At 39.8% G+C, this 27201-nt stretch overlaps 1 protein-coding gene across 5 annotated transcripts in view; it reads left to right on the forward strand.

The window, feature by feature from the left end:
• Positions 1 to 27201, forward strand: part of LOC100709653 (laminin subunit alpha-3) — a 60104-nt gene that overhangs the window by 27548 nt on the left and 5355 nt on the right. Inside the window, exons 19-70 of one of the 5 annotated variants that reach the window (XM_005476338.4) lie at positions 43 to 148; positions 2062 to 2161; positions 2285 to 2441; positions 3056 to 3194; positions 3355 to 3497; positions 3629 to 3732; positions 3823 to 3979; positions 4275 to 4438; positions 4598 to 4706; positions 4796 to 4893; positions 5361 to 5559; positions 5712 to 5838; positions 6094 to 6242; positions 6680 to 6795; positions 7023 to 7234; positions 7357 to 7561; positions 9519 to 9663; positions 9759 to 9899; positions 10364 to 10525; positions 11984 to 12085; positions 12169 to 12252; positions 12464 to 12694; positions 16447 to 16560; positions 17230 to 17348; positions 17440 to 17520; positions 17636 to 17736; positions 17839 to 17892; positions 17991 to 18142; positions 18587 to 18697; positions 18790 to 18901; positions 19102 to 19266; positions 19393 to 19589; positions 19694 to 19810; positions 20057 to 20211; positions 20365 to 20506; positions 20630 to 20729; positions 20809 to 20925; positions 21034 to 21204; positions 21334 to 21485; positions 21614 to 21805; positions 21885 to 22033; positions 22166 to 22328; positions 22424 to 22551; positions 22828 to 22972; positions 23082 to 23177; positions 23301 to 23458; positions 23557 to 23674; positions 23773 to 23913; positions 24033 to 24163; positions 24372 to 24506; positions 24636 to 24765; positions 27032 to 27165. In XM_005476338.4, coding sequence (XP_005476395.1) covers positions 43 to 148; positions 2062 to 2161; positions 2285 to 2441; positions 3056 to 3194; positions 3355 to 3497; positions 3629 to 3732; positions 3823 to 3979; positions 4275 to 4438; positions 4598 to 4706; positions 4796 to 4893; positions 5361 to 5559; positions 5712 to 5838; positions 6094 to 6242; positions 6680 to 6795; positions 7023 to 7234; positions 7357 to 7561; positions 9519 to 9663; positions 9759 to 9899; positions 10364 to 10525; positions 11984 to 12085; positions 12169 to 12252; positions 12464 to 12694; positions 16447 to 16560; positions 17230 to 17348; positions 17440 to 17520; positions 17636 to 17736; positions 17839 to 17892; positions 17991 to 18142; positions 18587 to 18697; positions 18790 to 18901; positions 19102 to 19266; positions 19393 to 19589; positions 19694 to 19810; positions 20057 to 20211; positions 20365 to 20506; positions 20630 to 20729; positions 20809 to 20925; positions 21034 to 21204; positions 21334 to 21485; positions 21614 to 21805; positions 21885 to 22033; positions 22166 to 22328; positions 22424 to 22551; positions 22828 to 22972; positions 23082 to 23177; positions 23301 to 23458; positions 23557 to 23674; positions 23773 to 23913; positions 24033 to 24163; positions 24372 to 24506; positions 24636 to 24765; positions 27032 to 27165 — 7130 coding nt within the window. Of the gene's footprint in view, positions 1 to 42; positions 149 to 2061; positions 2162 to 2284; positions 2442 to 3055; positions 3195 to 3354; positions 3498 to 3628; positions 3733 to 3822; positions 3980 to 4274; positions 4439 to 4597; positions 4707 to 4795; positions 4894 to 5360; positions 5560 to 5711; positions 5839 to 6093; positions 6243 to 6679; positions 6796 to 7022; positions 7235 to 7356; positions 7562 to 9518; positions 9664 to 9758; positions 9900 to 10363; positions 10526 to 11983; positions 12086 to 12168; positions 12253 to 12463; positions 12695 to 16446; positions 16561 to 17229; positions 17349 to 17439; positions 17521 to 17635; positions 17737 to 17838; positions 17893 to 17990; positions 18143 to 18586; positions 18698 to 18789; positions 18902 to 19101; positions 19267 to 19392; positions 19590 to 19693; positions 19811 to 20056; positions 20212 to 20364; positions 20507 to 20629; positions 20730 to 20808; positions 20926 to 21033; positions 21205 to 21333; positions 21486 to 21613; positions 21806 to 21884; positions 22034 to 22165; positions 22329 to 22423; positions 22552 to 22827; positions 22973 to 23081; positions 23178 to 23300; positions 23459 to 23556; positions 23675 to 23772; positions 23914 to 24032; positions 24164 to 24371; positions 24507 to 24635; positions 24766 to 25088; positions 25359 to 27031; positions 27166 to 27201 lie in introns of those variants that run through there. The other 4 variants (XM_005476340.4, XM_005476339.4, XM_005476341.4 and 1 more) reach the window with 4 other exon arrangements.

Genomic DNA, 27201 nt, shown 5'->3' on the forward strand with positions numbered 1-27201 from the left:
CATTTGCAGCATTAATCACCTCTTGATGGTCTGCTTGCACAGAAAAGTGGACAGTGTCACTGTAAGCCTAATACATGCGGGCATGCGTGTGACTCCTGCAAAGATGGATACTTCCTGCTGCAGAAAAAGAATTATTACGGGTGTCAAGGTGAGAATGTGTTTCTTTGCTGAACTTCCAACCTTGTTTCTTGCATACGTGTGCTGTATGATTAAAGGATACACTTTAAGAAAGAAAATAGCAACCAAGCACACATCCTTTTTCGCTGTTTTTACCAATGACTTTAAATATTTAGTGAGCCAACCTCAGTGCAACACTGACTATTGTTAGAAACTATTGTGTTGACTGAAAAACAGGTGCCTTAGTGCTGTTTTAAGCTTTTATCTTAACCAGCCAAAAGACTGGTCAGCAACAACATAATCCATAAGAATTGCTACTCCTGCCACAGTAGTGGGCAGCATTCAGCTAAACTTACAAACAGTGATGACCTAGTGGCTCTTCACCCAAATTTTTAAATTCATATTTGTTATTTCTTGGGGGCTTTTCCGCTTTTACAGGAATCCCTTCTTGTCCTGCAGTATTGGTTAGATTTTCGTGAAATTAGACTAAGTTACATTGATTTGACTGTCTCTTAATCTCCTTGACCTCTTAGTGGACTTTAATTCTCATTCATTTGTGCAGTACAGCCAAGCAAAGACAGCAGAGCTTAAAACTTTCTTTATGTGCATCACATATTACAATAACCTGTGAAATGTGATGGCTCATGGTTTTTTAGCATAGAAATAAATGACAACATTCAGGGAAATCAGTTAAGAAGCAGATAGACCAAGGCAGGAAGGAAGTATGTCTAAAGCTCAAGCTGTATGTTCTATTTGTATATTTTGTATATAAAAGATATTTTGTGTATGTAGCCAAACAGGTTTTGGACTATTTGGTTTGGTATTACAGCCATATCCCTCTTCTTTTTTTTCTTGTGTGTTTGCGGCAATAGAAATATTTGCATAATGCACAAATTCTACTTGCTTACTTGCTTGACAAACCTTTTAATAAAACCTCTGTTGGAGACAAACATGGTTGTTAAGTTTCTCTGTTAAGCCTGAAACTTTACACTGAAACATTAAATGTTATTGTCCCTTAGTAATAAGAACAACTACTTTATTAGTACATAAGTAATAATACATAGTACAGTACAGATCTCCTCTGAAGTTTAGGGACACCAAGACATTTCAATCATCAAAGCTTTTTTTTTTTTTTTATCTTACATTGTTGAAAACAATACTGAATGTAGAATAATGATCTTTGATGAAAGTTTCTAAAGGTTAAAATGCACAAATCATCCTTTCTTATGGCTTAATGTGTTAAATATATATTATAATAAAAATAAACAGTAAAGTGCACAGAATATTTTTTATAGATGAGGTCTGAAAGGTCATGCTTAGTGGAGCTTATTAGGAGTGCAGTGACCTAACCCTCGTCCCGTCCTTGTGGTTTCTGCTCAGGCGTCCCTTATTTTCATCTCGGGAGGCCTCAAGGTCTGTCAGGGATCTTCTATCTAAGGAAGATAACAGAGGACCTTCTTTTTCTTATGTAAACCAAAGAATATTACAAAAGTATAAATTCTCCCTGTTGAAGAACAGCCTTCAGAAATGTGTGATAGTGCATCCAGTGTGGGATTGTGGTCATCTTTGTCCTTCTTGGTGCCAGGATGTAGTAAACGTTACTGCTTTGACACCTACGTCTCCTAAAGAAGTATTTCTGTGAAAAGATAGTCTCATGAGGATTTCAAGAACATGCGCAAAATAAAAAATGTTTTTTCAAAAGACAACCAAATGCTGACATATTTAAACAGAGTAAATTATGTGCTTTCTGTAATGCCGGTGATAAATCTTGGCATCTGGTTGAGTGTAAATATTTTGATATTCAGAAGGACGGTTACATAATATGTGCCCCAAAACAAATCAAACGTATGCTCAGAGAAGAAGCACTGATTTTCAGTGTAATATCACATAAAGTAACATGTTTGATGTAGAAAATGATTGCTTTTTTTTCTTTTCCCTCAAAAGGTTGCCAATGCGATATAGGTGGTGCCATTGGCACGGCATGCAATGACATATCAGGACAGTGCCAGTGTCGGAAAAATATCATTGGCCGTAAATGCACTGAGTAAGAAATGGCAGATTTTAATGTCATTAAATTGGGATGAAAATGGTTCTTTTTAACGTATTTGCAGCATTTATTCAAACGATTTAACTTTTTTTTTTTTTTTTTTCTTTTTTTTTTAACCAGGCCAGCACCTGGCTACTACTTTCCCACTCTGCACCAGCTAAGGTTTGAGGTGGAGGATGGTACCTCACCAAATTCCAGACCAGTACGCTTTGGTTATAGCTCCCAGGAGTTCCCAGACTTCAGCTGGAGAGGTTACGCTGTGATGTCCCCCGCACAGGTTCGTCCATTCAAACTTGTGCATTAATGTATCGGATGCTTTAATGTCTTTGTTGTATAAATTACATGAAACCAGTAGAGTGTCTGCCACTTTTCTACCATCACAGTTTTCCTTTTCCAGTCTTCTCTGTTATCACTGTGATTCTTCTGCTTTTGCCACTGCACAAATAATCTTCACCTGAGGCCACAGCCTTCTGTAATTTCAGTGCTGATACACAATTGAGGACATCAGCTCTCTTAGCACTAACACTCTCTCTCTTCAGCCAGAGGTGATCTTAATGCTTACTGTTGGCTTTTCTGGACCTTTCCATATTCTAATGCACTACGTCACCCCCCGACATAAGGGGAGAGCACAAGTGCGAGCTTGGATCTTGGTGGTGGATGAAACTGACTATCAGTCTTGCTGTGACTGTAAGTGAAGGGTCTGCTTTGCTCCTCCTCTTATACTTTCTTTACCTCGCTTGCTGCCTGTTGATTAACGCTGTCTCTTTGCCTGACTTCTCCATCCACCTAACATCATTTTTAACTTTTGCTTTTTTTTAACATTATTCCCTCGTCATCTACTCAAACCCCTTCCCTCGCAGTCAGCTGTGTGTGTTGTTGTCCTCCCCGCAGACTGAAGTCAGAGTAACAGTGCATGTTGAGCCGAAAGATGGGAGGCAGCATTTGTTCCGTGTGGTTCTGCGGTTCAGTAACCCCAGCAGCACCCGTGTGACTGCTAGCATCAAGGCTACCAATAACAGAGGCACTCCAGGTAAGGCTGCCTCTGAAACTGAATCATCTCCCATATTTCACCATTAAAATGTCAACTCTAACCCGTCATGCATTCTTAATCCGGGCGTGGTGTCTTGATTTGGAAGATGTCTGTTTGTCAGTGTCTGACATTAAAGCCATCTGTGCTCGGTGCTCTGCAGGGTCAGAACAGAGTAAAGAAGTAATATTTCCCGTTAGTCCGTCCCCATCCTTCCTCACCGTGCCTGGAGACGGCTTTGCTGAGCCCTTTGAATTGACTCCTGGGACGTGGATCATGCACATAAGAGCAGAAGGAGTTCTCCTGGTGAGTTTATAAAGAAATCACTGATGTACAGATGTCATTTTAAAAGTGGAAAATTACTGCTCATGTGGTGTTTTGCATGTTTAAAAAAAATATATATATGTATTGTCACTCTGTGTCATTGCCTTCATCAGGACTACTTAGTGTTACTACCCCAGGATTACTATGAAGCGCCTCTGCTGCAGGAAAAGATCACTCAACCATGCACATATTTACCCACCGCAAACAAGGATGAAAAGTAAATTTCTTTCCCCGCTATTTTTCTCATCTTTCTTGTTGTTGGTAGATTGTTAACTTTTTTCTCTTTGCGTGTGTGTATGTGTCTCAGCTGTCTGTTGTATAAGCACATAGCCCTGGATGGCTTCAGCTCTGCACTGGGCTCACAGGGAAAATTCACAACCCGGCGTGGGCGCAAGAGGAGGCAGGCTCGTGTGCGGCGTCTCACCCCTGATCACCCTGAAATGGCTGCTCTCAATGGGAGACAGGTTCAGTATTTTAAAGATGAATGTTAATGTAAAAATTCTGTGTGCGGTGTAAAAACGGTTAAGCTGTTAAAACAAAAAAACAGGTTCCCATTATCTGCTCTAAAGTCCAGAATAAAACCATGAGACTGCAGTTCAGTTTATAGACTGGATCTTACTTCCCAATGATAATCAATCTGTGAGCATTGCATTTATATATTGATGTTTGATTTACTTCTTTTTGCGGTTTATGTTGTTCAGTTTTATTATCCTAAAATGCCTGAATGTCTCCCTTAAATAAATGTTCTGTCTCCTCTAGTCTCAGCTGCAGCTCAGCCTGCTTGTACCCCATTCTGGGCCATATATGCTTATTCTGGAGTATGCCAGCGAGGTGGACACTGTCCAAAATGTCAACATACTCATAAGTGGACAATCAGTTGACCCAGTTATGGGCAGGGCTAATATTTACAGCTGTGCCTTCAGGTGAATCCCACACTTGATGCTTTCATAAGATTACTTGTAGTAATATTGATTTGATTTAGGTCTTTATTAACTGAATACTTATCAATATCCTAGAGATAGAAGGTTGAATAATATGTGCACGTTTCATGTACGTGTTGTTGTGTTTCCTAACCTGTGCAGCAATCTGTGTCGAAGTGTGGCGGTGGACAACAGAAACCAAGTAGCAGTGTTTCAGCTAAGTCACAGGACTGAAGTTCTCTTGCAGACCTCCACTGCATCATTCCTTCTGGTAAGTGAAAAGTTTGCACAAAAGATGCGTCACAGCTTCATATCGAGGCAGCAACATGCAGCTTTAAATACATCTTTTTCTCTGTGTAGTATAAAGTGTACGCGGTTCCTGCAGATGAGTTCTCCATTGAGTATGTAGACCCTAAAGTCCTGTGCGTCTCCACTCACGGTCGCTTCACCGAAGACACGTAAGTCTTGAACCGACACAGCTGTTTTCCAGGTGTGATTGTATGCATTCCCTGAGGTTGGCAAGCTCACTTACCTCAGGCTGAACTTACAGTCTAACTCAGTCCTCTCTCATACTAAATCGTCTCTGAATGTAATGAGCGGGTCGGATGTTACCGCTCTTCCAGCTGTCAGTGTCTAGCTCTGTTATTTGCTGCACACGTCACCCTGAGCAAAGAACAGGAAATCTACTCAGAAGGGAAAAATAAGCCAGCAAACAAAAACTTGTGGTTCAGTGTAAAAATGCCCACAAATTTAAAACAATGAATGTAATAATAGCTTCTCCACTGCTGAACCTCTAAAATCATTCAGATGCTTTATAAAAGTTGGCCTCTTTATCACAATGAAATTATTTTTTTGTATATTCTCAACAAATAATATGAGAGTGAAAACATGTTGAAGCTGAATTCTTCTTGTTTGCTGTGTTTAGCTGGCACTGTGTCCCGAGGCAGTTTGACAAACCAACCTCAGCTTGGATCCTGTATGCAGCCCGCGATGGCCAGCTATTGTCCACACCAGCTGTGGCTCCCCAACAAAGAGAGATTGAGGATTGGAGGCGGAGACGACAGTCTGGGGTGCTCCCTGTCCGTGAACCTGAGTGTGATGGGATACTACTTAAATTCCCACAGGTATCACTGTGCCCTTCCTCAGCTGGTGGAAATATTTAACAGCTTTGCCCCCAAGACATTCAGTTTGTGCTGTCCTGCTGTTTTTTTTTCTTTATTTACCCAGTCCAAAAGACACTCATTCAGGTTTTCTCATGTTTTTTTTTTTTTCGCAGACGGAGATTAGTTTCACCCCCAATGTGCCTCTTCCGGGCAGGTATGTGATAATAGTGCATTATCACCAGCCTGAACATATCTCCTTCCCTGTGGAAGTGCGAGTTGACGCGGGCCGTGAATGGAAGGGTGAGTGTTAGAGAGGAATGAAGTCCTTACTGCCTCCCCTTAGATGTTTTTTTTTATACTTTAACAGTGACTGGGAAATCATTCCCACAGAGATGTTGATTCCTATTTAAGAGCAGATAAAGTTCCAATGCTCATGAGAAAATGAGCAGAGGCCTTGGATCAGCTCCCCCACATGGCTTTAACAGGGAGATGAGTCACTGTGCGGCGCCCTCTTGTCTTCTCTCTTTACCCATTTAAAATGTCCTTTTCTTGCAGGTATGATAAATGCTTCGTTCTGCCCTGCAGTCTCAGGATGCAGGGAGGTAGTCATTGCTGATGGGCGCATTGCCCTTGACTTTGAGAGAAATCCTTGGCAGCTACCCGTCATCTCTGTGAGGGTGCCACCTAGAAAGACTCTGATTCTGGTCAGTGGTTTGTGTTACATATTAAACACCATTGCAACCGAATGAGCCAGGAATTTAAAAATACTTGTTTACAGTCTGAAGGCATGTGAAGCCTGTGTTTTGCACTAGTGTTGTTCAGGTTGAGGACTTGGCATCCTGAGGTCCTCTCTCCTCAGTGTTATGCCATATCCCCAACAACAACAATGAAACGACTGTATTCTACCTGGCAGTCGCTTGTGGGTTTATAAAGGCTAAGCTTCCAGGCTGTATAAGGCAGGGGGCAGGTTGGGTTATGATTGTGTACTGTTCAGTGTGCTTTAATTTAATTTTCTCCATTAAGCTCAAGCAAAAAATAAAAAAGCCTAAATAACTTTAAATCATTTATCACTCTGTATTACTTAAACAAAGATGTAGGATATGTGAGATATTTTTTGATATGGTTTCTATCTTTTATTTAGGATTATATCATGTTGGTACCTGATAGCGTTTACACCCCAGAGCTCCTCAGAGAGAAACCGCTGGATAAATCTGAAGATTTCATACAGCAGTGCCGAGAAGAAGGGTTCTATATTGAGTAGGTATCCAACAAATAATGACATAAACATTTAACAATCTGACAGGTTTTTTTTTGTGATGATATATAGCTGATGGTTTTAATATATTCGGTGATATTTCATTACCCATGCTGAGGTAACAACCGTCAAAACACCAATGTTTTTGGAAATGGTGCCCTCTAGCTGTCATGTTCGAGTATAAAACCACATTTGTATTTAAAAGAAATCTTTGTGTGTGTCACTTTAGCCCCAGAACATCTTCCCAGTTCTGCAGAGACTCGGCCCGCTCTCTTGTAGCAGCATATAACGATGGCGCTCTGCCCTGCGACTGTGACGCGTCTGGCTCTACAGGAATCGTCTGTGATGCAGTTGGAGGACAGTGTCCCTGCAGGCCACATGTGATTGGGCGGCAGTGCACAAAGTGTGCCACTGGATACTTCGGATTTCCCTACTGCAGACGTGAGTCAACATTTACCTTTGATTTGTAGTTCTTTTCTTTTTAAGTCATCATTCACTCCTTGTTAATTACTCTCGAAATACAATTTGCATCTAATTTTGTCCTCATTACACTCTCTGCACAGCGTGTGATTGTGGCCGCCGACTATGCGACGAAGTGACGGGACGCTGCATCTGCCCTCCTCAGACAGTCAGACCGGCCTGCGATGTGTGTCAGAATCAGACTTTCAGCTATCACCCTTTGCTGGGCTGTGAGAATTGTGAATGCTCGCCAAGCGGCATCGCTGCAAATGCGGGGGCTCAGTGTGACCGCAATACTGGTCAGTGCAGGTGAGCTGAAACCTACATGAAGAGCAAACTGTGCAGGTTACCATATTTGCATTTACCTTGTAAAGGCCAAATAAATCACATTTGAAAGCAACTTTTCCAACTCTGTTGCTAACTAAGGATAGATGGAAGCTGAGGTTTGTTCTTATGATCTCATGCGATAGTCTTTAAATACTTCATATCATATCATTGACCCCTTAAAGCCTGAAATATGAAATAATTACCAAAAACTTCTGATTTAAAAAAAAATGGAGAGTTTGAGCCAAATAATAAAAATAATGTTAATTTCCACATAGGATTTTTATTTGCATAGTATTTGCTACATGTACCATTTTTTAAAATTGCTTAAACTGTATTGTGCAATTTATGGAAGTTTTTCAGGAAGAAACCCCCCAAAAAACCCAAAATACTGATGATGTAGAAGTCTCAAAAACTCAAATCAGATATGGTACAATATGCGTTAAAGGGTTAACATTTGAGTTATTTTAGCTGCTGTTCTGTCCTAGAATCATTGTTAGAGTTCAGTAGGGATGCATCTAAAAGACACAAGGAGTACACAAAAAAACTTAACAACTAAATAAGATCAGGATGAAAACATAACCTAGGCAGAGGTAATATCCAAACTGAAAACTCCAACAAAGTCGAACGGAAAATATCAAACAGGAAAGTGAGTCCATAGCAGAAAATGCTGGAAAAGCCAGGATCATGACAGTCCATCCATCCATCCATCCATCCATCCATCCATCCATCCATCCATCATATTTCAGGAGCACAGCACAATGCCGCTGTGGTTAGCACAGGTTTGGGTGTTCCACTTTGCTTCCACAGTCCAGAGACATTAGTTTAGGTTAGTTTAATTGCTGATTCAAAATTAGTTGCAGGTGTAAATGAGTGCTTGGGTGACGTGTGCAGGATGGGATAGCCTCCAGCTTACCTCCAAACCCTGAATTGGATAAATGGAATAAAAGCAGATAGATATAATTAATTATTTCTTCTTAATTATGTGATTGCGTAGTTTCTCTATTAAACAGCTGTGCTTGTAATGCCTGTCCCTTGTGAGTAACAATCTGTCATGCACTGATTCTTGAATGGTGCAAAAAAAAAAAAAGACTGGAATCTGACCTGCAGCTTCCAACAGCAGATATGAAGCATGACAGCAACGTGATTAACGAGATGTTACGTCTACAGATGCAGCAGTACATTAGGGGAATGTTGGTATGGGCTGATATCATGAGTATGAGACAAAGAGCCTAATTTGTTTTTTAATTTTCTTTTTAATTTTGTTACGCAAAATGATCAAAAACAGCAAGAACATCAACTATAGGCTGTTTGAATTGTTATTTTAAACATTGGTGTCGGCCCTGACTTTCACAGTTCACAGTCCAGTCGTGTTGTTGTACACATCTCCTTTTGTGTCAAAAACAGTATCATGAAAAAGCTCTAGGCATTTCAGGTGTTTAGATTCTTATGCAGTGCGATAACATCAGAGAGCATGTCCATGTCCGTACAAACTCATTGTGCAACAGCATATCTAGTCCAAACATATAGCCAGCAAAACGACAGCTATGTACAGCGATGAAAACAACCACGTAAGCTAACAGATAATGCATCTCATTCTTGCCTTAATCTCTAAATCAAATCCGAATATGAACCGTAAGTTTTTAATGATGTTTGAAGCAACTTGCTTGCCAACTACCTTGAATAACTCCATAAATGTTGCTGTGAGAACTGAAAACTATGCAAAGGTTATTTTAAAGGTATCCAGACCTTACTGATAGTGTTACAATTACACAGTACTGTTTTTACTCTTATAGAAATGTGGAGCTAGCAGTGAAAAGCAATGCATAACATGTAATTATACAGTTTTCTTTGCCATACAAGCTGTTCAGAGACCATTTCTCTGTTTCAAATGTACAATGAAGATCTTTAACTGTGATTATGTCTCTGTATTTTTACACAGTTGTAAGCCGAGGATTGGAGGCCGGAAGTGTGATCGCTGTGCTCCAGGTTATTATCGCTTCCCTGACTGCGTGCCCTGTGACTGTAATCAAGGTGGAGTTACATCTAATGTGTGTGACCCAGACACAGGAAGGTGTCTCTGCAAGGTCAGTTCAATAAATGAAATGTCTTATTTAAGAACTCCCTGTTTCTTGGTGTTCTTTGTCTGACTTTCTCTTTGTCATTGCCGCCACGTTTGCAGAGAAATGTTGCTGGGGTCAGGTGTGATACTTGTCGGGAAAGGTCCTTCTATTTTGACCCCTCAAACCCTCTCGGCTGTACCAGCTGCTTCTGCTTTGGAGTCACTGACCAGTGTCAGAGCTCCAGCAAACGTAGGGGGAAGGTGTGTTGGCTTTTCTTGCTCCTGCATGTCTATGAATGCCTTTAAAGATTTTCTGCCTGCAGCGCCTTTTGGCTGACAGAAGTTATGTGGCAAACAATGGGTTTTTAAAAAAAAAGCTGGTGTTGTTCACAAAAGGACCCACGATGGTAAAGCAGATCAAATGCACACCACGCAATGCAGGTTTTACTGTGACTTGGGTGCATTTATGATAGAGCTTTTCTTGTTAGTCTCTCTAAAGTTACTGGATGAACCCATTGACCCATCCACCTGTGTCTTGTGCAAAGTCCTTTTTGCAAGCTTGTCTTGGAAATGAAGCTGGCGACTTTGCTAATCTGGTGTTCTGTTTAAGAAGTCATCAGTGTGCTTCTATTTTACTAACACAGATAATACTCAGTACTAACACTACCGTCAAAAATGATCTGGAAAACACAGTTATTATTTTTCTTATGTTTCTCTGTTATTAGTTTGTTGATATGCAGGGCTGGCGTTTGGAAAGTCCCGACAGAGAGGAGGTTACATCTGTGTTGAACAAAGCCAGTAACACGGTGGTGGCAGATATCCAGGAACTTTCTCCCGCAGTTCAAACGTTACACTGGGTGGCACCACCGTCCTATCTGGGAAACAGGGTGAGTCAGTGGAGACGTCATGGCAGCGAATGTTGTTTATTGGGAATATGTGCTGCTGTCTAAACAAAGAAACACATACTGGAGGGCATTTCCACACAAAAAAATGTTTTTTAGTTTTTTTTATTCAAATCTTCTAATTTTATGATTCTTTTTCTTAACTCTTATCATGTCTCCCTATGTTTTTATTTCTTTTAATTATCTTAATTGTACAGTACCTTGGTCAACGGTTGTTGTTTTAAATGTGCTATATAAATAAATTTGACTTTGACTTTGACTATTGAAAAGAAACCCTATAATTATCAAGATCCATACCAAGAATCCGGCAACCCAGTTGCATTCATGTTTTAAACTTCTTTAACATGACTGAATATGAGAAGTCACTAATGATGGTTGTGCATATATACAGTTTTGGAGTAAAGGATCATAGTCGATATTTCAGGTGTGTTCACATTTTTGCATCTTCCAGTTTTTAAAAAAAATTTCCACACATGATTTAATTTTAATTATAGCATTATTATATTATTTGTAGGTGTTTTTATAGTGTTGTATTGCTGCTTTTGCTAAAGGAACATTTCCTCCACCACTCATCATTGTCAGCTAAGACAGGAAGAACATAAACAAAACTTCTTGATGCATTCTCAATCATCCAGGAAAGTAAATCTCCAAAAGTTGAATCTGTTCATCTGGACGTAGTGTTTTGTGGGAGAAACGTTTCGTCACTCATCCAAGTGACTTCTTCAGTCTCAGCTGACTGCAGGTTTCCCCAAACCTTATAAACAGTACAACAGTACGTTCCTCCCTGTACACATCCTGGACAGGGAGGAACGCTGGTTTGAGCGCGGAGTCAAGGAGGCCATTTACGTGAAGAGGGAAAGACCATCTCTGAATCGAGGAGGGGGCCTAAGGGTACATCTTTCGCCATCTTTCGCCATCTTACAATGCTGTGATTGCAGCCATTCCCCAACTCTCTGTGAATGGTACTCATGGCCATTGATCAGTGTTCTTTGATCAGTGGGTTTTGGTCAGTGATTGTTGATCAATGGTCATGAGAATTTGCATAATTATGATTAAGGAACTGACCTCACAGCCCATTGTTCCCTCAGTGGGCTGGTTTCAGTCATTATGCAAATGTACTGTTTATAAGGTTTGGGGAAACCTGCAGTCAGCTGAGACTGAAGAAGTCACTTGGATGAGTGACGAAACGTTTCTCCCACAAAACACTACGTCCAGATGAACAGATTCAACTTTTGGAGATAAACAAAACTCTAAGCAAAAATCTTTAACAATTTAAAAAGAGGAATTAAAAGGCCATATGATATCTGAAAAATCACAAGTTAAACCATTACCTCCTAACTGAAAAGGATCTAGGTCGAATATATATCAAAATGTCCTTTATACTAACCGTCTATCTGCAGCTCTCATCCAAATGAACTAACAGAAGTCTACATCCTTTACTAGATTTCATCTTACGGTGGTTTCCTGACTTACCAGTCCAAATCATTCGGGATTCCCAGTGAGGGGATGACTCCGATTGGCAAAAGACCTGATGTTGTCCTAACTGTACGTAATGCTAGGAGTGTTCACTCTCTCTTTTTTTGGTTACAGTGGCAGTGTATTTATCCATGTCATTATTTTTTCCTCAGGGTCATAACATGACTCTGATCCACACATCTCCACAAGCTCCGCTTCCAGACAGGCTCTATCAAGGCAGAGTACAGCTGTTGGAGGTAAAGGACTACACTTTCTTATCACCTATTAAATGATGTGGTGTGCTTGTTTAAATTTAGATTTTGAACTAAAAGCAGAGACAGTGGAAAACACACAAAATGTCTAAAATGGAATAATGTCTATTAACGCACTACTGTTTTAGATTTAATTATCTCTTTCTCTCCATACTGATTTCTCAGGATAAATCTGTAAACTTTGTGTTGTTTGCAGGGGAACTGGCGACACGCTATCAACAACAGGCCTGTGTCCAGAGAGGAACTGATGATGGTCTTGGCTGGTCTGGTGGGCCTGAGGATCCGAGCCTTGTACTTCACCCAGAGCCAGAGACTCAGCTTGGGTGAGGTGGGCCTAGAGGGGGCCACAGCCTCAGGGACTGGAGGTTCTAGTAACTTAGTGGAGAAGTGTTCCTGCCCCTCTCAGTATACTGGTGACTCCTGTGAGGTGAGTTTGAAGGCCATCAAATATGTTGTATGGACAAAAGTATTGGGCCACCTCCCTCAGTCTTTGCTTAAAAGTTGCCAGTGCTCTGCTTACACAGTAACCACAGAGTTTCAGACCTCCTCTCGCATTAACATCAGCACAAAAACTATGTGCTGGGAGCTTCATGGCATGGATTTCCACGGCAGCTACTCTAGGTGTAATGTGTAGGTGGCCCTGTACTTTTATCCACATAGTGTATATGGTAGTCTTACATTCTCCTAGGCTTTCTGTCGTGTTTGGGTCAAATCTGACCAATTTACAACTTAAAACACTCATAAATATTGTGTTTTACATCCGATTGCCTCAAGGCCTTATGACATCCTCCACACTATGCACTTGAACATATAAAAGTGATGATCACCTCTTTCATTGAATTTTCACACACACACACACACACACACACACACACACACACACACACACACACACACACACACATTGGCCCCTGACCCCCTGAATGGCCCACTGAATGACCAAATGAAAGACCCACTGAACGACCAACTGAAGAAGGTCAACTGGGCAAGGTCAAATATGCTGTTTTATGGACACTTTTCCATTTTCACTCCCTAACCTTAACAAATCTTCACTCCTGATGTACTCAATAATTCAGTTCAAGTCAGTTAAATTTAAAGTTGATTTATCAGATTCTCAGTGTTGATAAAATTTGTATGCACGTAATGATAAAGAAAAAAACTTCATGAAATACCAAATGATGTGATTGAAATATGGCTTTGTTATCTGTAGTCCATACCGGTTGTATCCTGTTAAATCTAATATTAAGGAAGGCACGATTGGGACTTTCCTATCATCATTAAGGTAACATGAGTAATATGATCAATGACACACTGATGAGTTAACATATTTTTATGCCTTCCTGGCCATTGTTGCTACAAATCATCTAGTGATAAAAGAGCAGTCTGAAAAACCTTGGAAACTGTGTAAAATGCAAATTCAAAACAGAACCCAATAATTTACAAATCTCACAATTCCGTATTTTGTTCACAGTAGAACATATAGAACACAACCTGTTTAAATTGAGACATTTTACTATTTCACGAAAAATATCAGCTCATTTTGCCAACTTCTTTTAGGTGTGTTGCTGCCATAAAGTAGCTCATTTTTTCTTCAAATCATAAAATGTCTCACTTTAAACATTTGATAAGTTTTCTATCTTCTATTTTGACTAAATTATGGGTTGTTCAGGTTTGCAAATCATTGAAATCTGTTTTTATTTACATTTCAAAAAGTGTCCCAGCTTTTCCGTAATTTCTTTGCCCTGAAATACTTTCTTTTGATGGTGAATGAGATTAGTTTGGCTTTTTGTAAGCCTCTTTAACTTCTCAGTAGATTTGAATTCAATACAGCGAATCAATGACAAGAACACGTGTCACTTTCTTTCTGTACTTCTGTACTATATAATTTCCTTAGGGATCAATAAAGTATTCTGATTCTGATTCACACTTGTGATCGCTCATGAGCTGGGATGAGCTACTGCATCAGTAGCTCATCAATTAACTAAGATGTTTCTCCACACTTAGTTTTAACTTTTAGTCTAGCTTTAGTTAACAATAACATTTGTTTAAGAAACAAGAAAGCGTGGAGAAGTGCATTGACTGAAGAGCTGGGCCTCCTTTCATATTTCTAGGCTGCCTTGACATGTCTGGGCCAAAAACCGCACCCTTTACCTCACAGAAAAATGTACAAGGGTGGAATTTGATGGAAAATAACATCCAGAGAGCTGTGCAGTAAAATTATGTAGCCCTGGGCTGGGATACGTGGCGCAGTCATGCAGACATAATATTTGTGATTATAAAATTATAATCGCTGGTGTGGATACAGCGCAGAGAAATGTAGAAGGGAAAGCTTTCCTTGAATGGAAAGGGGGCTAAGTTGATCCAGAGGCTGATGTAGTTTGTGCTTCCCAAACTTGATTTGTGTGCAGTTTTCCAGTCAGGAGTAGATTAAAAATGATAACAGAGCAAGTGCTTATTAAAGGGGAGTACAACGTGTAAAGGAGAACATATATTATGTGAACTAGGGGAAAAAATGAAAAGCTTTAGATATGTTGCTTGTTTGTTGAAGTGCTGTTGCCATATAATCACAACTACCCTCCTCTGTGTGTGTGTGTGTGTGTGTGTGTGTGTGCGCGCGCGCGCGCTTGAGCCACCATCTTGGGTGTGTTGATAGGAAGTTGACTACATGTGCCCAGAGGCTATATGACAACGAGCCTCGCCTTGACGCGTGAGGTGTGGTGCATAGCAACATAGCATTACTTGTAAACCTGAGTGATTTTGCCTTAGTGCACCTAATATGCGCGTGTCTGGAAGTACAGCCGGCACGCCTAGTTGTGTCTGCTGTGTGTTTGTGCAGCGTGATTCAGGTGTGAGTTTCATACCTGTGCGGTCTATCGATGTCTAACTAGCCTCCTGGTCATGTATTCTTGCAAAAGTCCACTTATAAATCACACACGTATACAGAGAATATTACCGAATGGTAATACCATGCTGAATGTTTTACTTGCTTTTCAAGTAAAAGGCTCTATTACCACAGCCTTTTAACTTTGAAGTAAATACAGCAATATTGTGATTTTCTTTTTTCTGTAATGACATCCGATTTCTTTTGTGGGCATTCACATCCTACAGCCATTTTTTCACTGTGAATAGAATAGAATAGAATAGAATAGAATAGAATAGTTTATTCTAAATATACCTGAAATAACAAGAGAAAAGAAAAACTTAAAAACATTTAGTCTTCATGAATATCTCTATGTCTACAAAATGTGTCTTGAACCATTCTGTGTGTGCGTGTGTGTGTGTGTGCGTGCGTGTATAAGAGCAGGAGCGGGGCAGACACTGCATGTAAGCACTTGCACTTGTGTGTTCTTGCGTCTGCAAACACTCATGCTGAGCTGAGAGGCTGAGTCAGGTAAATGGGTGTGTCTTCTTTGTACCGGTGCGGTTGAGTGCGAGCGTTTGCATTTAAGAGGCCGAGGGAGAGGGTGCCAGATTATTTCACGCGGACTAAACACTGGGAATGTCAGATACCTATATGGATAGATATTGGCGTAGAAGGGTTCTGCTCCAGACCCTGATATATTGGACTTTTATTGGACTTTGCTGCGCTGGGCACAGGCCCTTTGACAGGGCAGATCCACCCCAGCACAGCAGACTTCATGACAGATGGGCTCAGAGGATACAATACCCTAAGCTTACTGACCGGGGAACTCAGAGGATTGAGTATCCATCGATAAATGACAGAGGACAGATGCTTCAATATCCTTCTATTGATGACAGTGATGCCAGTTCTCAGATTCAGGTAAAAATCAAAGACGGTGTGATGTACGTTATTTATACTTTTGCTCTGGGTTACACTGCGTCAAGTGTAGATCCCTAGTCGCTGGAAGACTGTCATCTCTGACCACAAAGGGCGTGCTAAGAGTTAACCGTTAATCTAAATGAATTCAGATTAACGGTTAAAAGTTAAAGATTAAAAGTTCATTTCTGCCTGAATTTTCACACTCCCTGACACCAAACAGAGGTACATTCATCCTCTGTGATAGCATGTTTGTGGTGTTTTATTGAGTTTTACCTTTTTTTTACATATTGCCCAAAAGGTGTGTAATATGATATGAAATGTAGGCAAACAGATTTTTTAAAATTGTTAGTAACTAATGGTTACTTATATGTCTTCCCATTTGTGTTTTTCTTCTTCAGAAATGTCAGCCTGGTTACTACAGAGATGGCAGCAGTCCTTTCCTGGGACTCTGTGTTCCCTGTGAGTGCAACGGTCTCTCCGATGAGTGTGAAGACAGGACAGGGCGGTGCCTGGTAAGAAATACACTTAACTCATACCTCCAGTTATGACTCCATGACCACTGGTACGCAGAAAGCAACAGACATGAACAACCAAGAATGACTACTTCAGCCCAGCTGACTCAATTGTGATGCACCGTTTAGTCAGAGTCCAGACCCTCTCACCTTCAGGGCACATCTTTTGGCACACATTTATTGCACAACCCTGCCTCCTTTCAGTTGTTGCTGTGTTTGTTTAAAAAAAAAAAATCACCATCTAAAGAATTTTTTGTTATGCCTTATTTGATTTCCCATTTTTGTACTTCCTCACTTACTTTACATAGATGGATTAATGCACTTCCTTAACTAAGCTTTGTTGTATTATTATGATACAACACACTCAAGACTGGGCTTGTGGATACAATGCATGCATGGATGCACACATTCACAGCCAAATGGAGACAACAAGTAAATCAAACAAACTACTGATAGTTTTAGCAGAGGCATGTTTTTTTTCCCTCTTTCCCTTCAGATGTTGGCTTCTGTAATAAAAAAGGTTTGGTTTCCGGGAGATAAACGTGTCTGTTTATCCATGCTAGCTGCCGTGCGCACACAGTTTTTTTTCTTCACACATTATATATCCATTATTATATTTTTAGATCTTCATTCTGCCCTGTTTTAATGGTTACATTATGTGTTTTTCAGAACTGTCGGTACAACACAGCTGGGGATCGATGTGAGCGCTGCAAAGACGGTTACTATGGAGACGCAGCTCTCAGGACGTGCAGAGCGTGCCCATGCCCATTCACCACTAGCACACAGAAGTGAGTTAAAAAAAAACTATATATATATATATATGTATTACAATTGCACTTATAATTTTGTGACAAAAATAATCTCCTTGTGGGTCTGCAGTTTTGCGGTAGGTTGCAGAGAGGTGTATGGAAACATCGAGTGTATATGCAGAGCAGGCTACGCTGGTAGCAAGTGTGAGAGGTGAGTGTCCCTGCATAGAGTGATCGGGCTGTTATGTAATTGTGTGCAGTTTGAAACGCTGCTGATTATTTCTAATTTGTCTTCTTATTCTTTTTTTGAAATCTCTTTCCCACAGATGTGCTCCTGGTTACTATGGCGATCCACTGATCCCAGGAGGAAGTTGTCGCCCCTGTAACTGTGCCGGCAATGGCAACAGCTGTGATCCCAGAACTGGAGGTAAGTTTGTGGAACCTAATTTTTAAAAAAAAAGCTACATTTGAATCATTTCAGGCTTAATTTTTAAATATGTGGTTTTTAATGGGTTTATTTTTTTCACAGTTTGCAAGAATGCGCTGGAGCCAGGAGACACAACCACAGATGAACAATGCCAAGGTGATTTAAAAGAAAGATTCGAGGCTGTACGGCGTGGCATGCTATTTGCATTAAATTTGGTTTGATTCTTTGCTAATGCATTTTCTTTTGTATTTCAGAGTGTGATAATTGCGCCCAGACTTTATTACATGACTTAGAGGAGCTGGATAATGACTTGGTAAAGATCAAGGCTGAGCTGGACAATGCCACTGCCAGCGCCTCCTCTCAGGACAGGCTGAAAAAGCTGGAGAAGGCTGTGGCAGACACCAAGGTAACACTTTAGTGTACCATAGCCCCCGCATATAACTCTGAGAGAGCCATTGGATTGTTTGGAATTTGTCCTTTGCACACTATACACACACACACACACACACACACACACACACACACACACACACACACACACACACACACACACACACACACACACACACAACATGGTACGCAATGGGAATATGTTCAAAGATGACAATGACAACCAGTGAAACTATGTTTTGTTCCACAGTTAAAAACCATTGACGGGTGTTTTTGTCATTATTTCTCCACTCATAATTTCTGTGATACATTTGCCTGCTCCCTTTGTTTCACTTGTGTTACGAGGCACAAGTGAACAAGTCTTAAAACAAACCTCATCCGCCTCATGTTTCAGTATCTACCGCTTCAAAATCTGACTTGACGCCACTGAAATCACATTTCGCTACTGTAACTTTTGCAGGTTCTTGTTAGCAAATTCCGCTCTGACGTCAACACACAAAAACTCAAAGTCGAGATGCTGGAAAACGACATGGACACTCTTGAAGACGACATTCGTTCCCTCAAAGACAAGGTATAGGATGCCTAATACGTTATTAATATTCTTTCATGTGCTGATATGTCAGGAATTGTGTGTGAAGGTGTGGGATTGTGTTGTGTATTAAGGCTGACCAGAGGGCTTCTGAGGCTGACAATGCAGTCGGAGATGCTGACAAAACCCACAAGAGAGCCGAGGATTTGAAATCAAAGATCGAGCAGTTACTCAAGAAAATAAAAGGTAACGGGAGCATTATAGTCATTGGAAGCTAAACTCTTCTTGGCGCTCGCCTGTTGTGTTTTAAACTGTTTTTTTATCCTCCTACTCTGTCCTTTGTTCCGTTTATAATTGGTTCACTGGTTTCTATGATTTTCTGATTTAATGGTACTGTCAGTCCTTTAATATTAACTGCATGTGTGTGTGGTTATGTTTGCTTGAAGATCTACTGAAACAACTTGAGAATCAGGATACGAGGGGTGATTTGCCTGCTGGAAACTTTCTAAAACTACTGGAGGATGCTAAGCGCATGGTGAACGAGATGGAAGAAAAGAATTTCACTCCTGAGTTGACCGCTGCAAAGAAAGAAAGCAATGAAGCCAAGAAATGTATGACAGACTCAGTAAAACCTTTCAAAATCCCAGAAGCACCTGATTATAACACATTTGTAAATGCTGAAACGGTTAAACACTAACGTCAAATAACATTCCCATTATTTATTCTTTATTCTTCAGTGCTGGACTACATCAAAAATAATGTAAGTAAGCAGTGTGATGAAAATGAGGCTGCAGCGGATCAGATTCGAGGTCTTCTGGAGGGTTACGAAGCCAAGCTGAAAGAGCTGGACAAGGCCTTGAAAGATGCAGCGGACTTAGTGAAAAATGCCAATGCCCAGAATGGCCTTAATGCTAAAACACTAGGAGATCTGCAGGTAAATATAAGATATTATTAACACAGTAAAAATGCCTCTTGTGGTATGTTTTAATGCAGCAGAGCTAGTCTCTCTAATTGAACTGATTCCTTTGTTACCTACAGAAACGCACCGAAAACTTAAAAAAAGAGCGGAAGATAGTCGAGGACCAGATGACCTTGGCCAAGAATGAGCTACAGAAAACAGAAGATTTGGTGAAAATGCTCTTAGACAATAAAACGGTACATTTGGCAAAGCTATAATTTTCTTTTTTACTTCAAATATTCCATCCACTGAGATTTATGCACTCTCACACCTGTTGTTTACCTTATTTATAATATGAACCCAAACATTTCAATTATGTAGCATACCTTTCATTCAGCTCTTGAACATTGTTTTTGCTTGTTGTGCTCGCGGGTGAGGTCAGTGTTGTTTTGTGGTATTGTGACTTTACCTGCACCCGTTCACCTGCCCCTTTTCCTCTGTAGGAGTATGAGCAGCTGGCAGCACAGCTGGATGGCGCCAAGACGGATTTGACCAAGAAAGTAAATGAAATTTCTAAGGCTGCGGCCAAGAAGGACATCGTAGAGGCTGCCGAAGACCATGCTAAAAACCTAGAAAAGATTGCAAAGGATATTGAGGAGTACGTAAACCAAATTTTTAATGAGCGGTTTATTGACATGGAGTCAGCTGTGTGTGATATATAAGATTTCCTGTTTAAAAAAAAAAAAAAGTTAAATTAAATAATTTTCTCTGTGCCTGGGTTGTTTTCTTTCCATGACATCTTGTATAATAGTGCCGTGAAGAATGCAAGTGGACGAACTGAGGTGCGCAACGCGAAAGATGCTATCGAGGCCTACAAGAATATCACAGATGCCATAAATGCAGCTGAGGCAGCTGCTAAGGAAGCCAAAGTTGCTGCAGAGAGCACCTTAAATGTAAGTCAAACATTTAAGTAAATATACAGGCATGCTTTTTGACATGAAGTAAATTCAGTATTAGAAAGGATTTTCAAATTAATATGGAGTCATTTAAAAAGATGGTTTTTTTTCTTGATTTAGAATGTAACAAACCAGAAGCTCACAGAAAAGGCAAAAGAGCTGAAGAGTCATAGTAAAGACCTACTGACTGAGGCAGAGCAAACAGAGAAAGACCTTAATGGTATTCAGTCATCTTCTTAAGTTATCATATTTACAATAACCCAAAAGTGCAGATGCTAATTCTTGGTTTCTACAAACAGACGCTGCTGACAACATCACTGACCTGAATAAGCGCATTAATGATGCCAAGAAGAAGAAGAAAGCTCTTGAGAAAGACCTTCTTGATGCACAGGGACAGTTAAAAGACATCACGAGAGGTAGAGTAATGCAAGTCATGTGGTTATTTTAATCACATTAAAAGGTGATGTGTTTCTGGTAGATGTAAGATACTTAACTATTTTTTGCTTTTGATTTTTCCCCAACAGATGACATTGCAACTAAGATAAACGAGGCCAAGCAGAAGGCAGCTTCAGCCAATCAAACAGCCAGTGACACAATGGACAAACTCAACAAAATGAGAAAGGAACTTGATAAGATCGATGTCTCTCCCGGGAGCTCTAACCTAAATGGTATATTGGACGATGTCAACCGGACAGGTGAGATTTGGAAAATTTGCTTTTAGGCCCAGTCAGCAATACTTTTGCATTTCCATTTTTCTCCAGTTTTTAATGCACTTTTAGAAAATGTTTACATTTTTTTTTCTCTCACCTTTCTTCTTTTTCCAGTGAATAATTTGCTAAACACCATCCCATCTCTGACCAATAAGATCTCAACAGTAGAGAACCTGACCTCACAGATCTCACCCATTAGCAACATATCTGAAAACATCAAAATGCTCAAAGATCTCATTGAACAAGCCAGGGACGCAGCTAACAGGGTAAGGTTGTTCTGTAAATACAGCTATGGGTTTTCCTCCCTAGCAAAAGTGAAATATACCTGTTCCCTGTATAATATCTTTACTGGCAGGGCTTCATTTTTCCCTTTTCTCCCATGTGTTTTGTACAGGTTACAATCCCTATGAACTTCCAAGGTGATGGTCATGTGGAGCTTCATCCACCAAAGAATCTGGATGATCTGAAAGCCTACACAGCCATATCTCTGATGCTACAGAGACCTCCAGGGCGGGGAGATGGAAAACGCAGACGCAGGCAGGCCACAGAAGATGACTTGTTTGTGTTATACCTTGGCAACAGAGATGTAAGTATTCCCAACTGCAGATGAACATTTCAAAGCTGTGATTTTTTTTAATTCTGATTTTACAACTCGTGTCTTGCAGTCTACAAAGAACTACATAGGTATGTTTTTGAGGAACAATGAATTGTATGGTGTGTACAAGCTCAATGGAGTTGAGTACAAGATGAAAACGGGAGCCATCACTAGGTCTGGACCTGAGCCTGCAACATTTGATAGGGTGGACCTGCGCAGGTAAATTGAAAACTTCCCTCTATAAATGCTGTGTCAGCATTTTAAATGGCAACATAAATAAAAAATGTATTAACGATGTCAATATGGTAGATGTGATTAAAACAATTATTTGTTTTCCCTTTTATGATTTAGAATTTACCAGGATGCAGAAATGATCCTTACCAAAGCTATAACCTCAAACACAGACTCCAAACAAATTAAGAACGGCAAACAAGGAGAAGAGTCCAAGGATCTCCTGGATCTCAGTGCCGATGACATTGTTTTCTATGTTGGAGGCTACCCAGCCAACTTCACTGTAAGGAGCACAGATATATAAAACATACTACTATTTATCGGTTTTGCAGCACCATAGATTTTACTAATACCTTTTTCTGTTTTGCTCCTCATCAGCCTCCAGCTTCCCTCAGATACCCCAATTACACAGGCTGCATTGAATTTTTCTCTCTTAATGACAGAGCTGTCAGTCTCTATAATTTCAAAAGAGAAGACAATATTAATAAGGTGACTCCATGCAAGAGGTACGTCATATGATGATTAGTATTGTGTGCAGCTAAACACTACAGTGTCTCTTTCATGGCATTTCATTTTGTGAAACTGCCATTTAACTTGTAGTTTAATCAAGTGTTTAACATCTTTTGTCTTGGTTCTTTATGGCAAAATATAAAGAAATCACGGGTGGCTCAAGACTTTTGCACAGTGCTGCATGTGTTACTATATGCTATTACTCTTAATCAATGTAAATGGCATTAAGTTTAGCAATAAGTAATAACTGTCTCACTGATTTTCCATTACAGGTATGTTAAACCTCTTGATTCAGACTACTACGAAGGCACCGGATTTGGCCGAGTGCTGGTGGATAATACAGGGAGCACCTTTAGCATCACTATGTCCGTTAATACGCGCTCACAAAATGGCCTACTCTTATATGTAGGAAGTGAGGTAAATACTATTCAAGTCATACTTTAAAAATGGACACACATCTTGATACACTGCAAATAAAATTCTATACACTCTTTGCAAGAACTTGATTACCTTCTTTGTTTCACAGGACCAGTATTTCTATGTCACCATGGAGGAGGGTGTCGTTTTTATACATAGTTCTTTCTTGGAAACATCAGCTTCTAATAAGCAGAAGCTTTTCCCGGTAAGATGCTTTTTTTTTTTTTTGCAGTCATTCACGTTCTTAAGGGTTATTACTATTACTTGTCTATTACAATTCAAAGCACTGGTCGTCTGACTGAATTTTGCTGCTATTTGCTTTCTTCAGACAGAAGACTGGGTTGACATACAAGTCTATGTGAGAACAAAGAGAGACTTCATTGTGCGTGTGAGAGGTACTGAAGCCGCTAAAGCCCAAGCTGATTTCGACACACAAAACATTAAAGATGTCTATATTGGTGGTGCATCTCAACACTTGAGGGAACGGTATGTGTGCGCATGATTCCTCCATTTAGTTTGTGTTGTGTTCTGTCTCGTTTTTCCAACTTTATTGAGAATAACTTTTTTTTTGGTTTCCCATAAAGACATAACATCACCATACAGCCATTTAGAGGATGCTTGAAGAATCTGAAGCTGAATAAAGGCTTTAAGCCTCTTGATGAAAAAGTTGGCATCATTAAAGGCTGTCCTACTGAATCGCTGGTATGAAAACAGTTACTAGCATTTATATATCTGCACAAATCACAGCGTGTTCTGTGTAAATTGACATGTTCTGTGTTCTTGTACTTGTGTTCTTACAGCGTGTACGTAAAGCAGAGTTCACTTTAGGAAGCACTCTCTCAAGTAAATTTGAAGGCTTTACTCTGGATAACGACGTGACCATTTCCCTTGGATTTAAGAGCACAGAGAATGAGGGTCTTATTTTGCGAGACAAACAGCAGGTCAGGCTTCCAACTTATTTTTGACATCTCTTGCAACTATGACATTATAGACCAGATTTTTTTTTACAACAGGTAGAATTAGATCATATAAAGAAATGCTTTCATTTTCTATTTTTCAGGATAATGGGATTGACCTTGGAATGGAAAACGGCTACATGACTGTCTATTTCAACAACAAGATGTGGAAATCTACCAAACAGTACAATGACGGGCGCTGGCATTACGTGACTGTGACGAAAAGAAGCGGAGGGTATGGAGGAAGCAATGATTTTTCATTCATGATCAATTAATGCAACTAGTTATACTTTTATAGTGAGTGACGTTTTTGCGATTCGATAAGGACACTGTGGGCACAGCTGCATATACTATGTTGGCGAACACCAGACACATAAATGTAGTTTGAAAAAATATTCTTAATAAATGCTTCTAAAGCATACATGTACAAAAACTTTTTCCAGGATCCGGATGGTTATTGATGATGAGGATAAAGGGCAGGAGGAGAGCAGTGACCACTTCATACCTGACACAAGTGGCTCTCTTGTCCTGGGAAATGAGAATTTCAAAGGCTGCATTTCCAACCTCTACACAAGACGGTAAAATTACCCACAAGTTTGAAATACTTTAAACATTTATGGAGTCAAACTGTGGTTATGTGCCATGTCATATATATTCATTTTCTTAAATGGGGCTTCTTTTATTTTATAATTCATGGTGATTCCCTGTGATTTCAGGCCAGTCAGTCTGTACAAGGCTGAGGACCTCAGCAGATTCGAGCCTGAGGGAAAGGTTTTCGTGGATGTGTGTTCTCCCTTGACTCCCGTTCAACTGATGCTGGACCGTAACTCTAAGAAGGTGAGAGATTGTTTTACATGTCCACACACACTCTAATTCATTTGAATAAGTTTGTTGCGTTAACGGCACTAAGTGCACAAGTGGAAAAACCATAGATTTGGATGAAATGATTTCCCTTTTTACAAACCAGATCAACATGTTTTTAAATCCATATAACAAAGCCATATAATGTGATAGCAAAGATTTGACTTTATTAACATGTGAAGCTTGATTTCTCTCCTTGGATGTAAGTTACACCAAGTTTAATATTCTTTTGAAAATTGCTTTAATTGTCTTCACCTTGTTGACAATGTTCACATTATATTTTGCTGCCTCATTTCCAGAGATAAAGAAGAAGGAGTCCTAAGACCTGCTGATGCTGTCAAGAATCTAATACTGATTGAAAAACTGCCTTTGCAAACCAGTGTTATGTAGCTTGTGCACCAGCTCGTTCATCTCCAGTGTACTTCAATAAAAAAAAAAAAACTTGCATGAAATGAATGGCATGAATGTTTCAAGTAACCATAATAATTACAAAATGTATTGTATTTCAAAGTTGCTACTCTATTTAATTTAAGTATCTACAAATCTGTTAATAACAACCTTGAAATTGTTTCACGTCTCTTCTCTTTCTTCCACGTAACACTCTAATAATCATTCACAAGCATGTTCCCACTAACTCACTGATGCACAGTTATGACTCATTATTGAAAATGATGAATATTGCACCCTCACTTACATGATGAAGTGCTGCTCATAATGCTTTAGCAGCTGCTTTCACCTTTAACACTGATAATGTCCAATAAAAACAACAGGGATTCATCTGCATTTTCTTGCAAATTCTCCTGTTTAGCTGTTAAAGTTCACGTATTTATTTATGGTATTTGACACAAGGCCAAATGATATATTTCAAATGCTGTTTAAAACACACACCAAACATGAACCCTGGCTGATGTGGACCACCTTAGCCCTGTAACATTTTGTGTGTCGATGTACAGACACGCTGGTCTACACTGTAATAAACTAAATGAGTACAGAAGCATATCCTGGGTTTAGATGAGAGTACCTCGCCATGCCATATGTAGAGCTCACTCGTTAGGTACCATTAACATTCAAATCTTTCTTCAAAATCATGAACCTCACACTACTTCTTGTGGTCACAGCCCTTGTATGCTCATCCTCACTATAAAAATTTGCCTTTTTTTGGTTTGGAGCAAGTCATTCTCTGAAAACCTTCAACCCACAATTATTTTATTGAATAATGAATTCTCATCTGCTGAATGGGTTTAAATTCAGGATAATAATCAATTGACACTACACCCTACACTTCATTTAAAACAAGCAAAAAAAAGAAAAAGAAATAAAAGGTCAAAATGTTGAAGATGCTGTGCTCTGAAAAAAGGTCATGGTCCACTCGGTTTTCATATATAATAATCATCCTGCTGTTTTAAATTTTTTTTATCATATCACGACCTCCTCAGCAACAACAGTGTTGATTTCCCATTCTCTGCAACTCAAGCGATCCTCTGTTTTTCTTGAATGTATGCCAGACTGAAATCACTCAAAACACTGGCAAGCTCCTACTAGGTTTTTTTTTTTGCGCTGATGCTGAAAGTTTAATAAGCACAAATCAAACACGTGTGTGTGTAAACAGAAAGATGGTGGGAGTTAAGCTACTCCCAAGAGAATGTGGTCATTAAAACTCCAAAATATATCCACCATACTCGCTGCTGTACTTAAAGTTATGACCCACCGTTTGGCATCAACAGCTACATGTATGAATCGAGTTTTCTGAACTGTTTCTGAATGCGTTGAGTTTACGTTCTGCATCACAACAGAAGCCAAACATGTATAAGGAATAATGGATAAAAGATTCTTGACCAAACCATTTTTAATCTATGATTAAAAGCAGATAATGTGGGCAGATTAAAAGGAGACACGTTCAATCTTGGAGATTTTTGAATATTTTCTGGCATTTTATTGATCAATAATTGGCTGTAATTAAAGAAAATCAGGAAATCAATTGATAAATAAAGTAATGGTCATCTTCATTCACTAAATTTCACACCTGTGGGTGAAACAGGGCTTTTTTTTCACTTTCTGAAGATGCAATAAAGAATATATGCAGTATTTTCATGTACAATATGACAGTTATCCTTTTTTTTAACCACATCTTGTACCATCGCTGACACGGTGGAGCAAAAATCCTGAGACTTAACAAAGGAGCTCTGAGCTGTTAAAAGGAAAACTGTTGCTGAGGGTTTCTGTTGTGTTTGTGTTGTTTTAGGATGATGTGAAACGTGTGAGCAATGAGAGTGTGTCAGCATGTGCGTTACCAGCCACGGATCAACATGCTTATCGTCTCGGAGGGACTGTTAGCAGACTGAGCTACAGCCTTCCTCTACAGGTCCTGCAACCCAGGTAAGTAAACAGTCTGATACACAATCATGCATATGT

This window comes from Oreochromis niloticus, linkage group LG18 (assembly GCF_001858045.2).
Source record: "Oreochromis niloticus isolate F11D_XX linkage group LG18, O_niloticus_UMD_NMBU, whole genome shotgun sequence".
Taxonomy (NCBI): Eukaryota; Metazoa; Chordata; class Actinopteri; order Cichliformes; family Cichlidae; genus Oreochromis; species Oreochromis niloticus.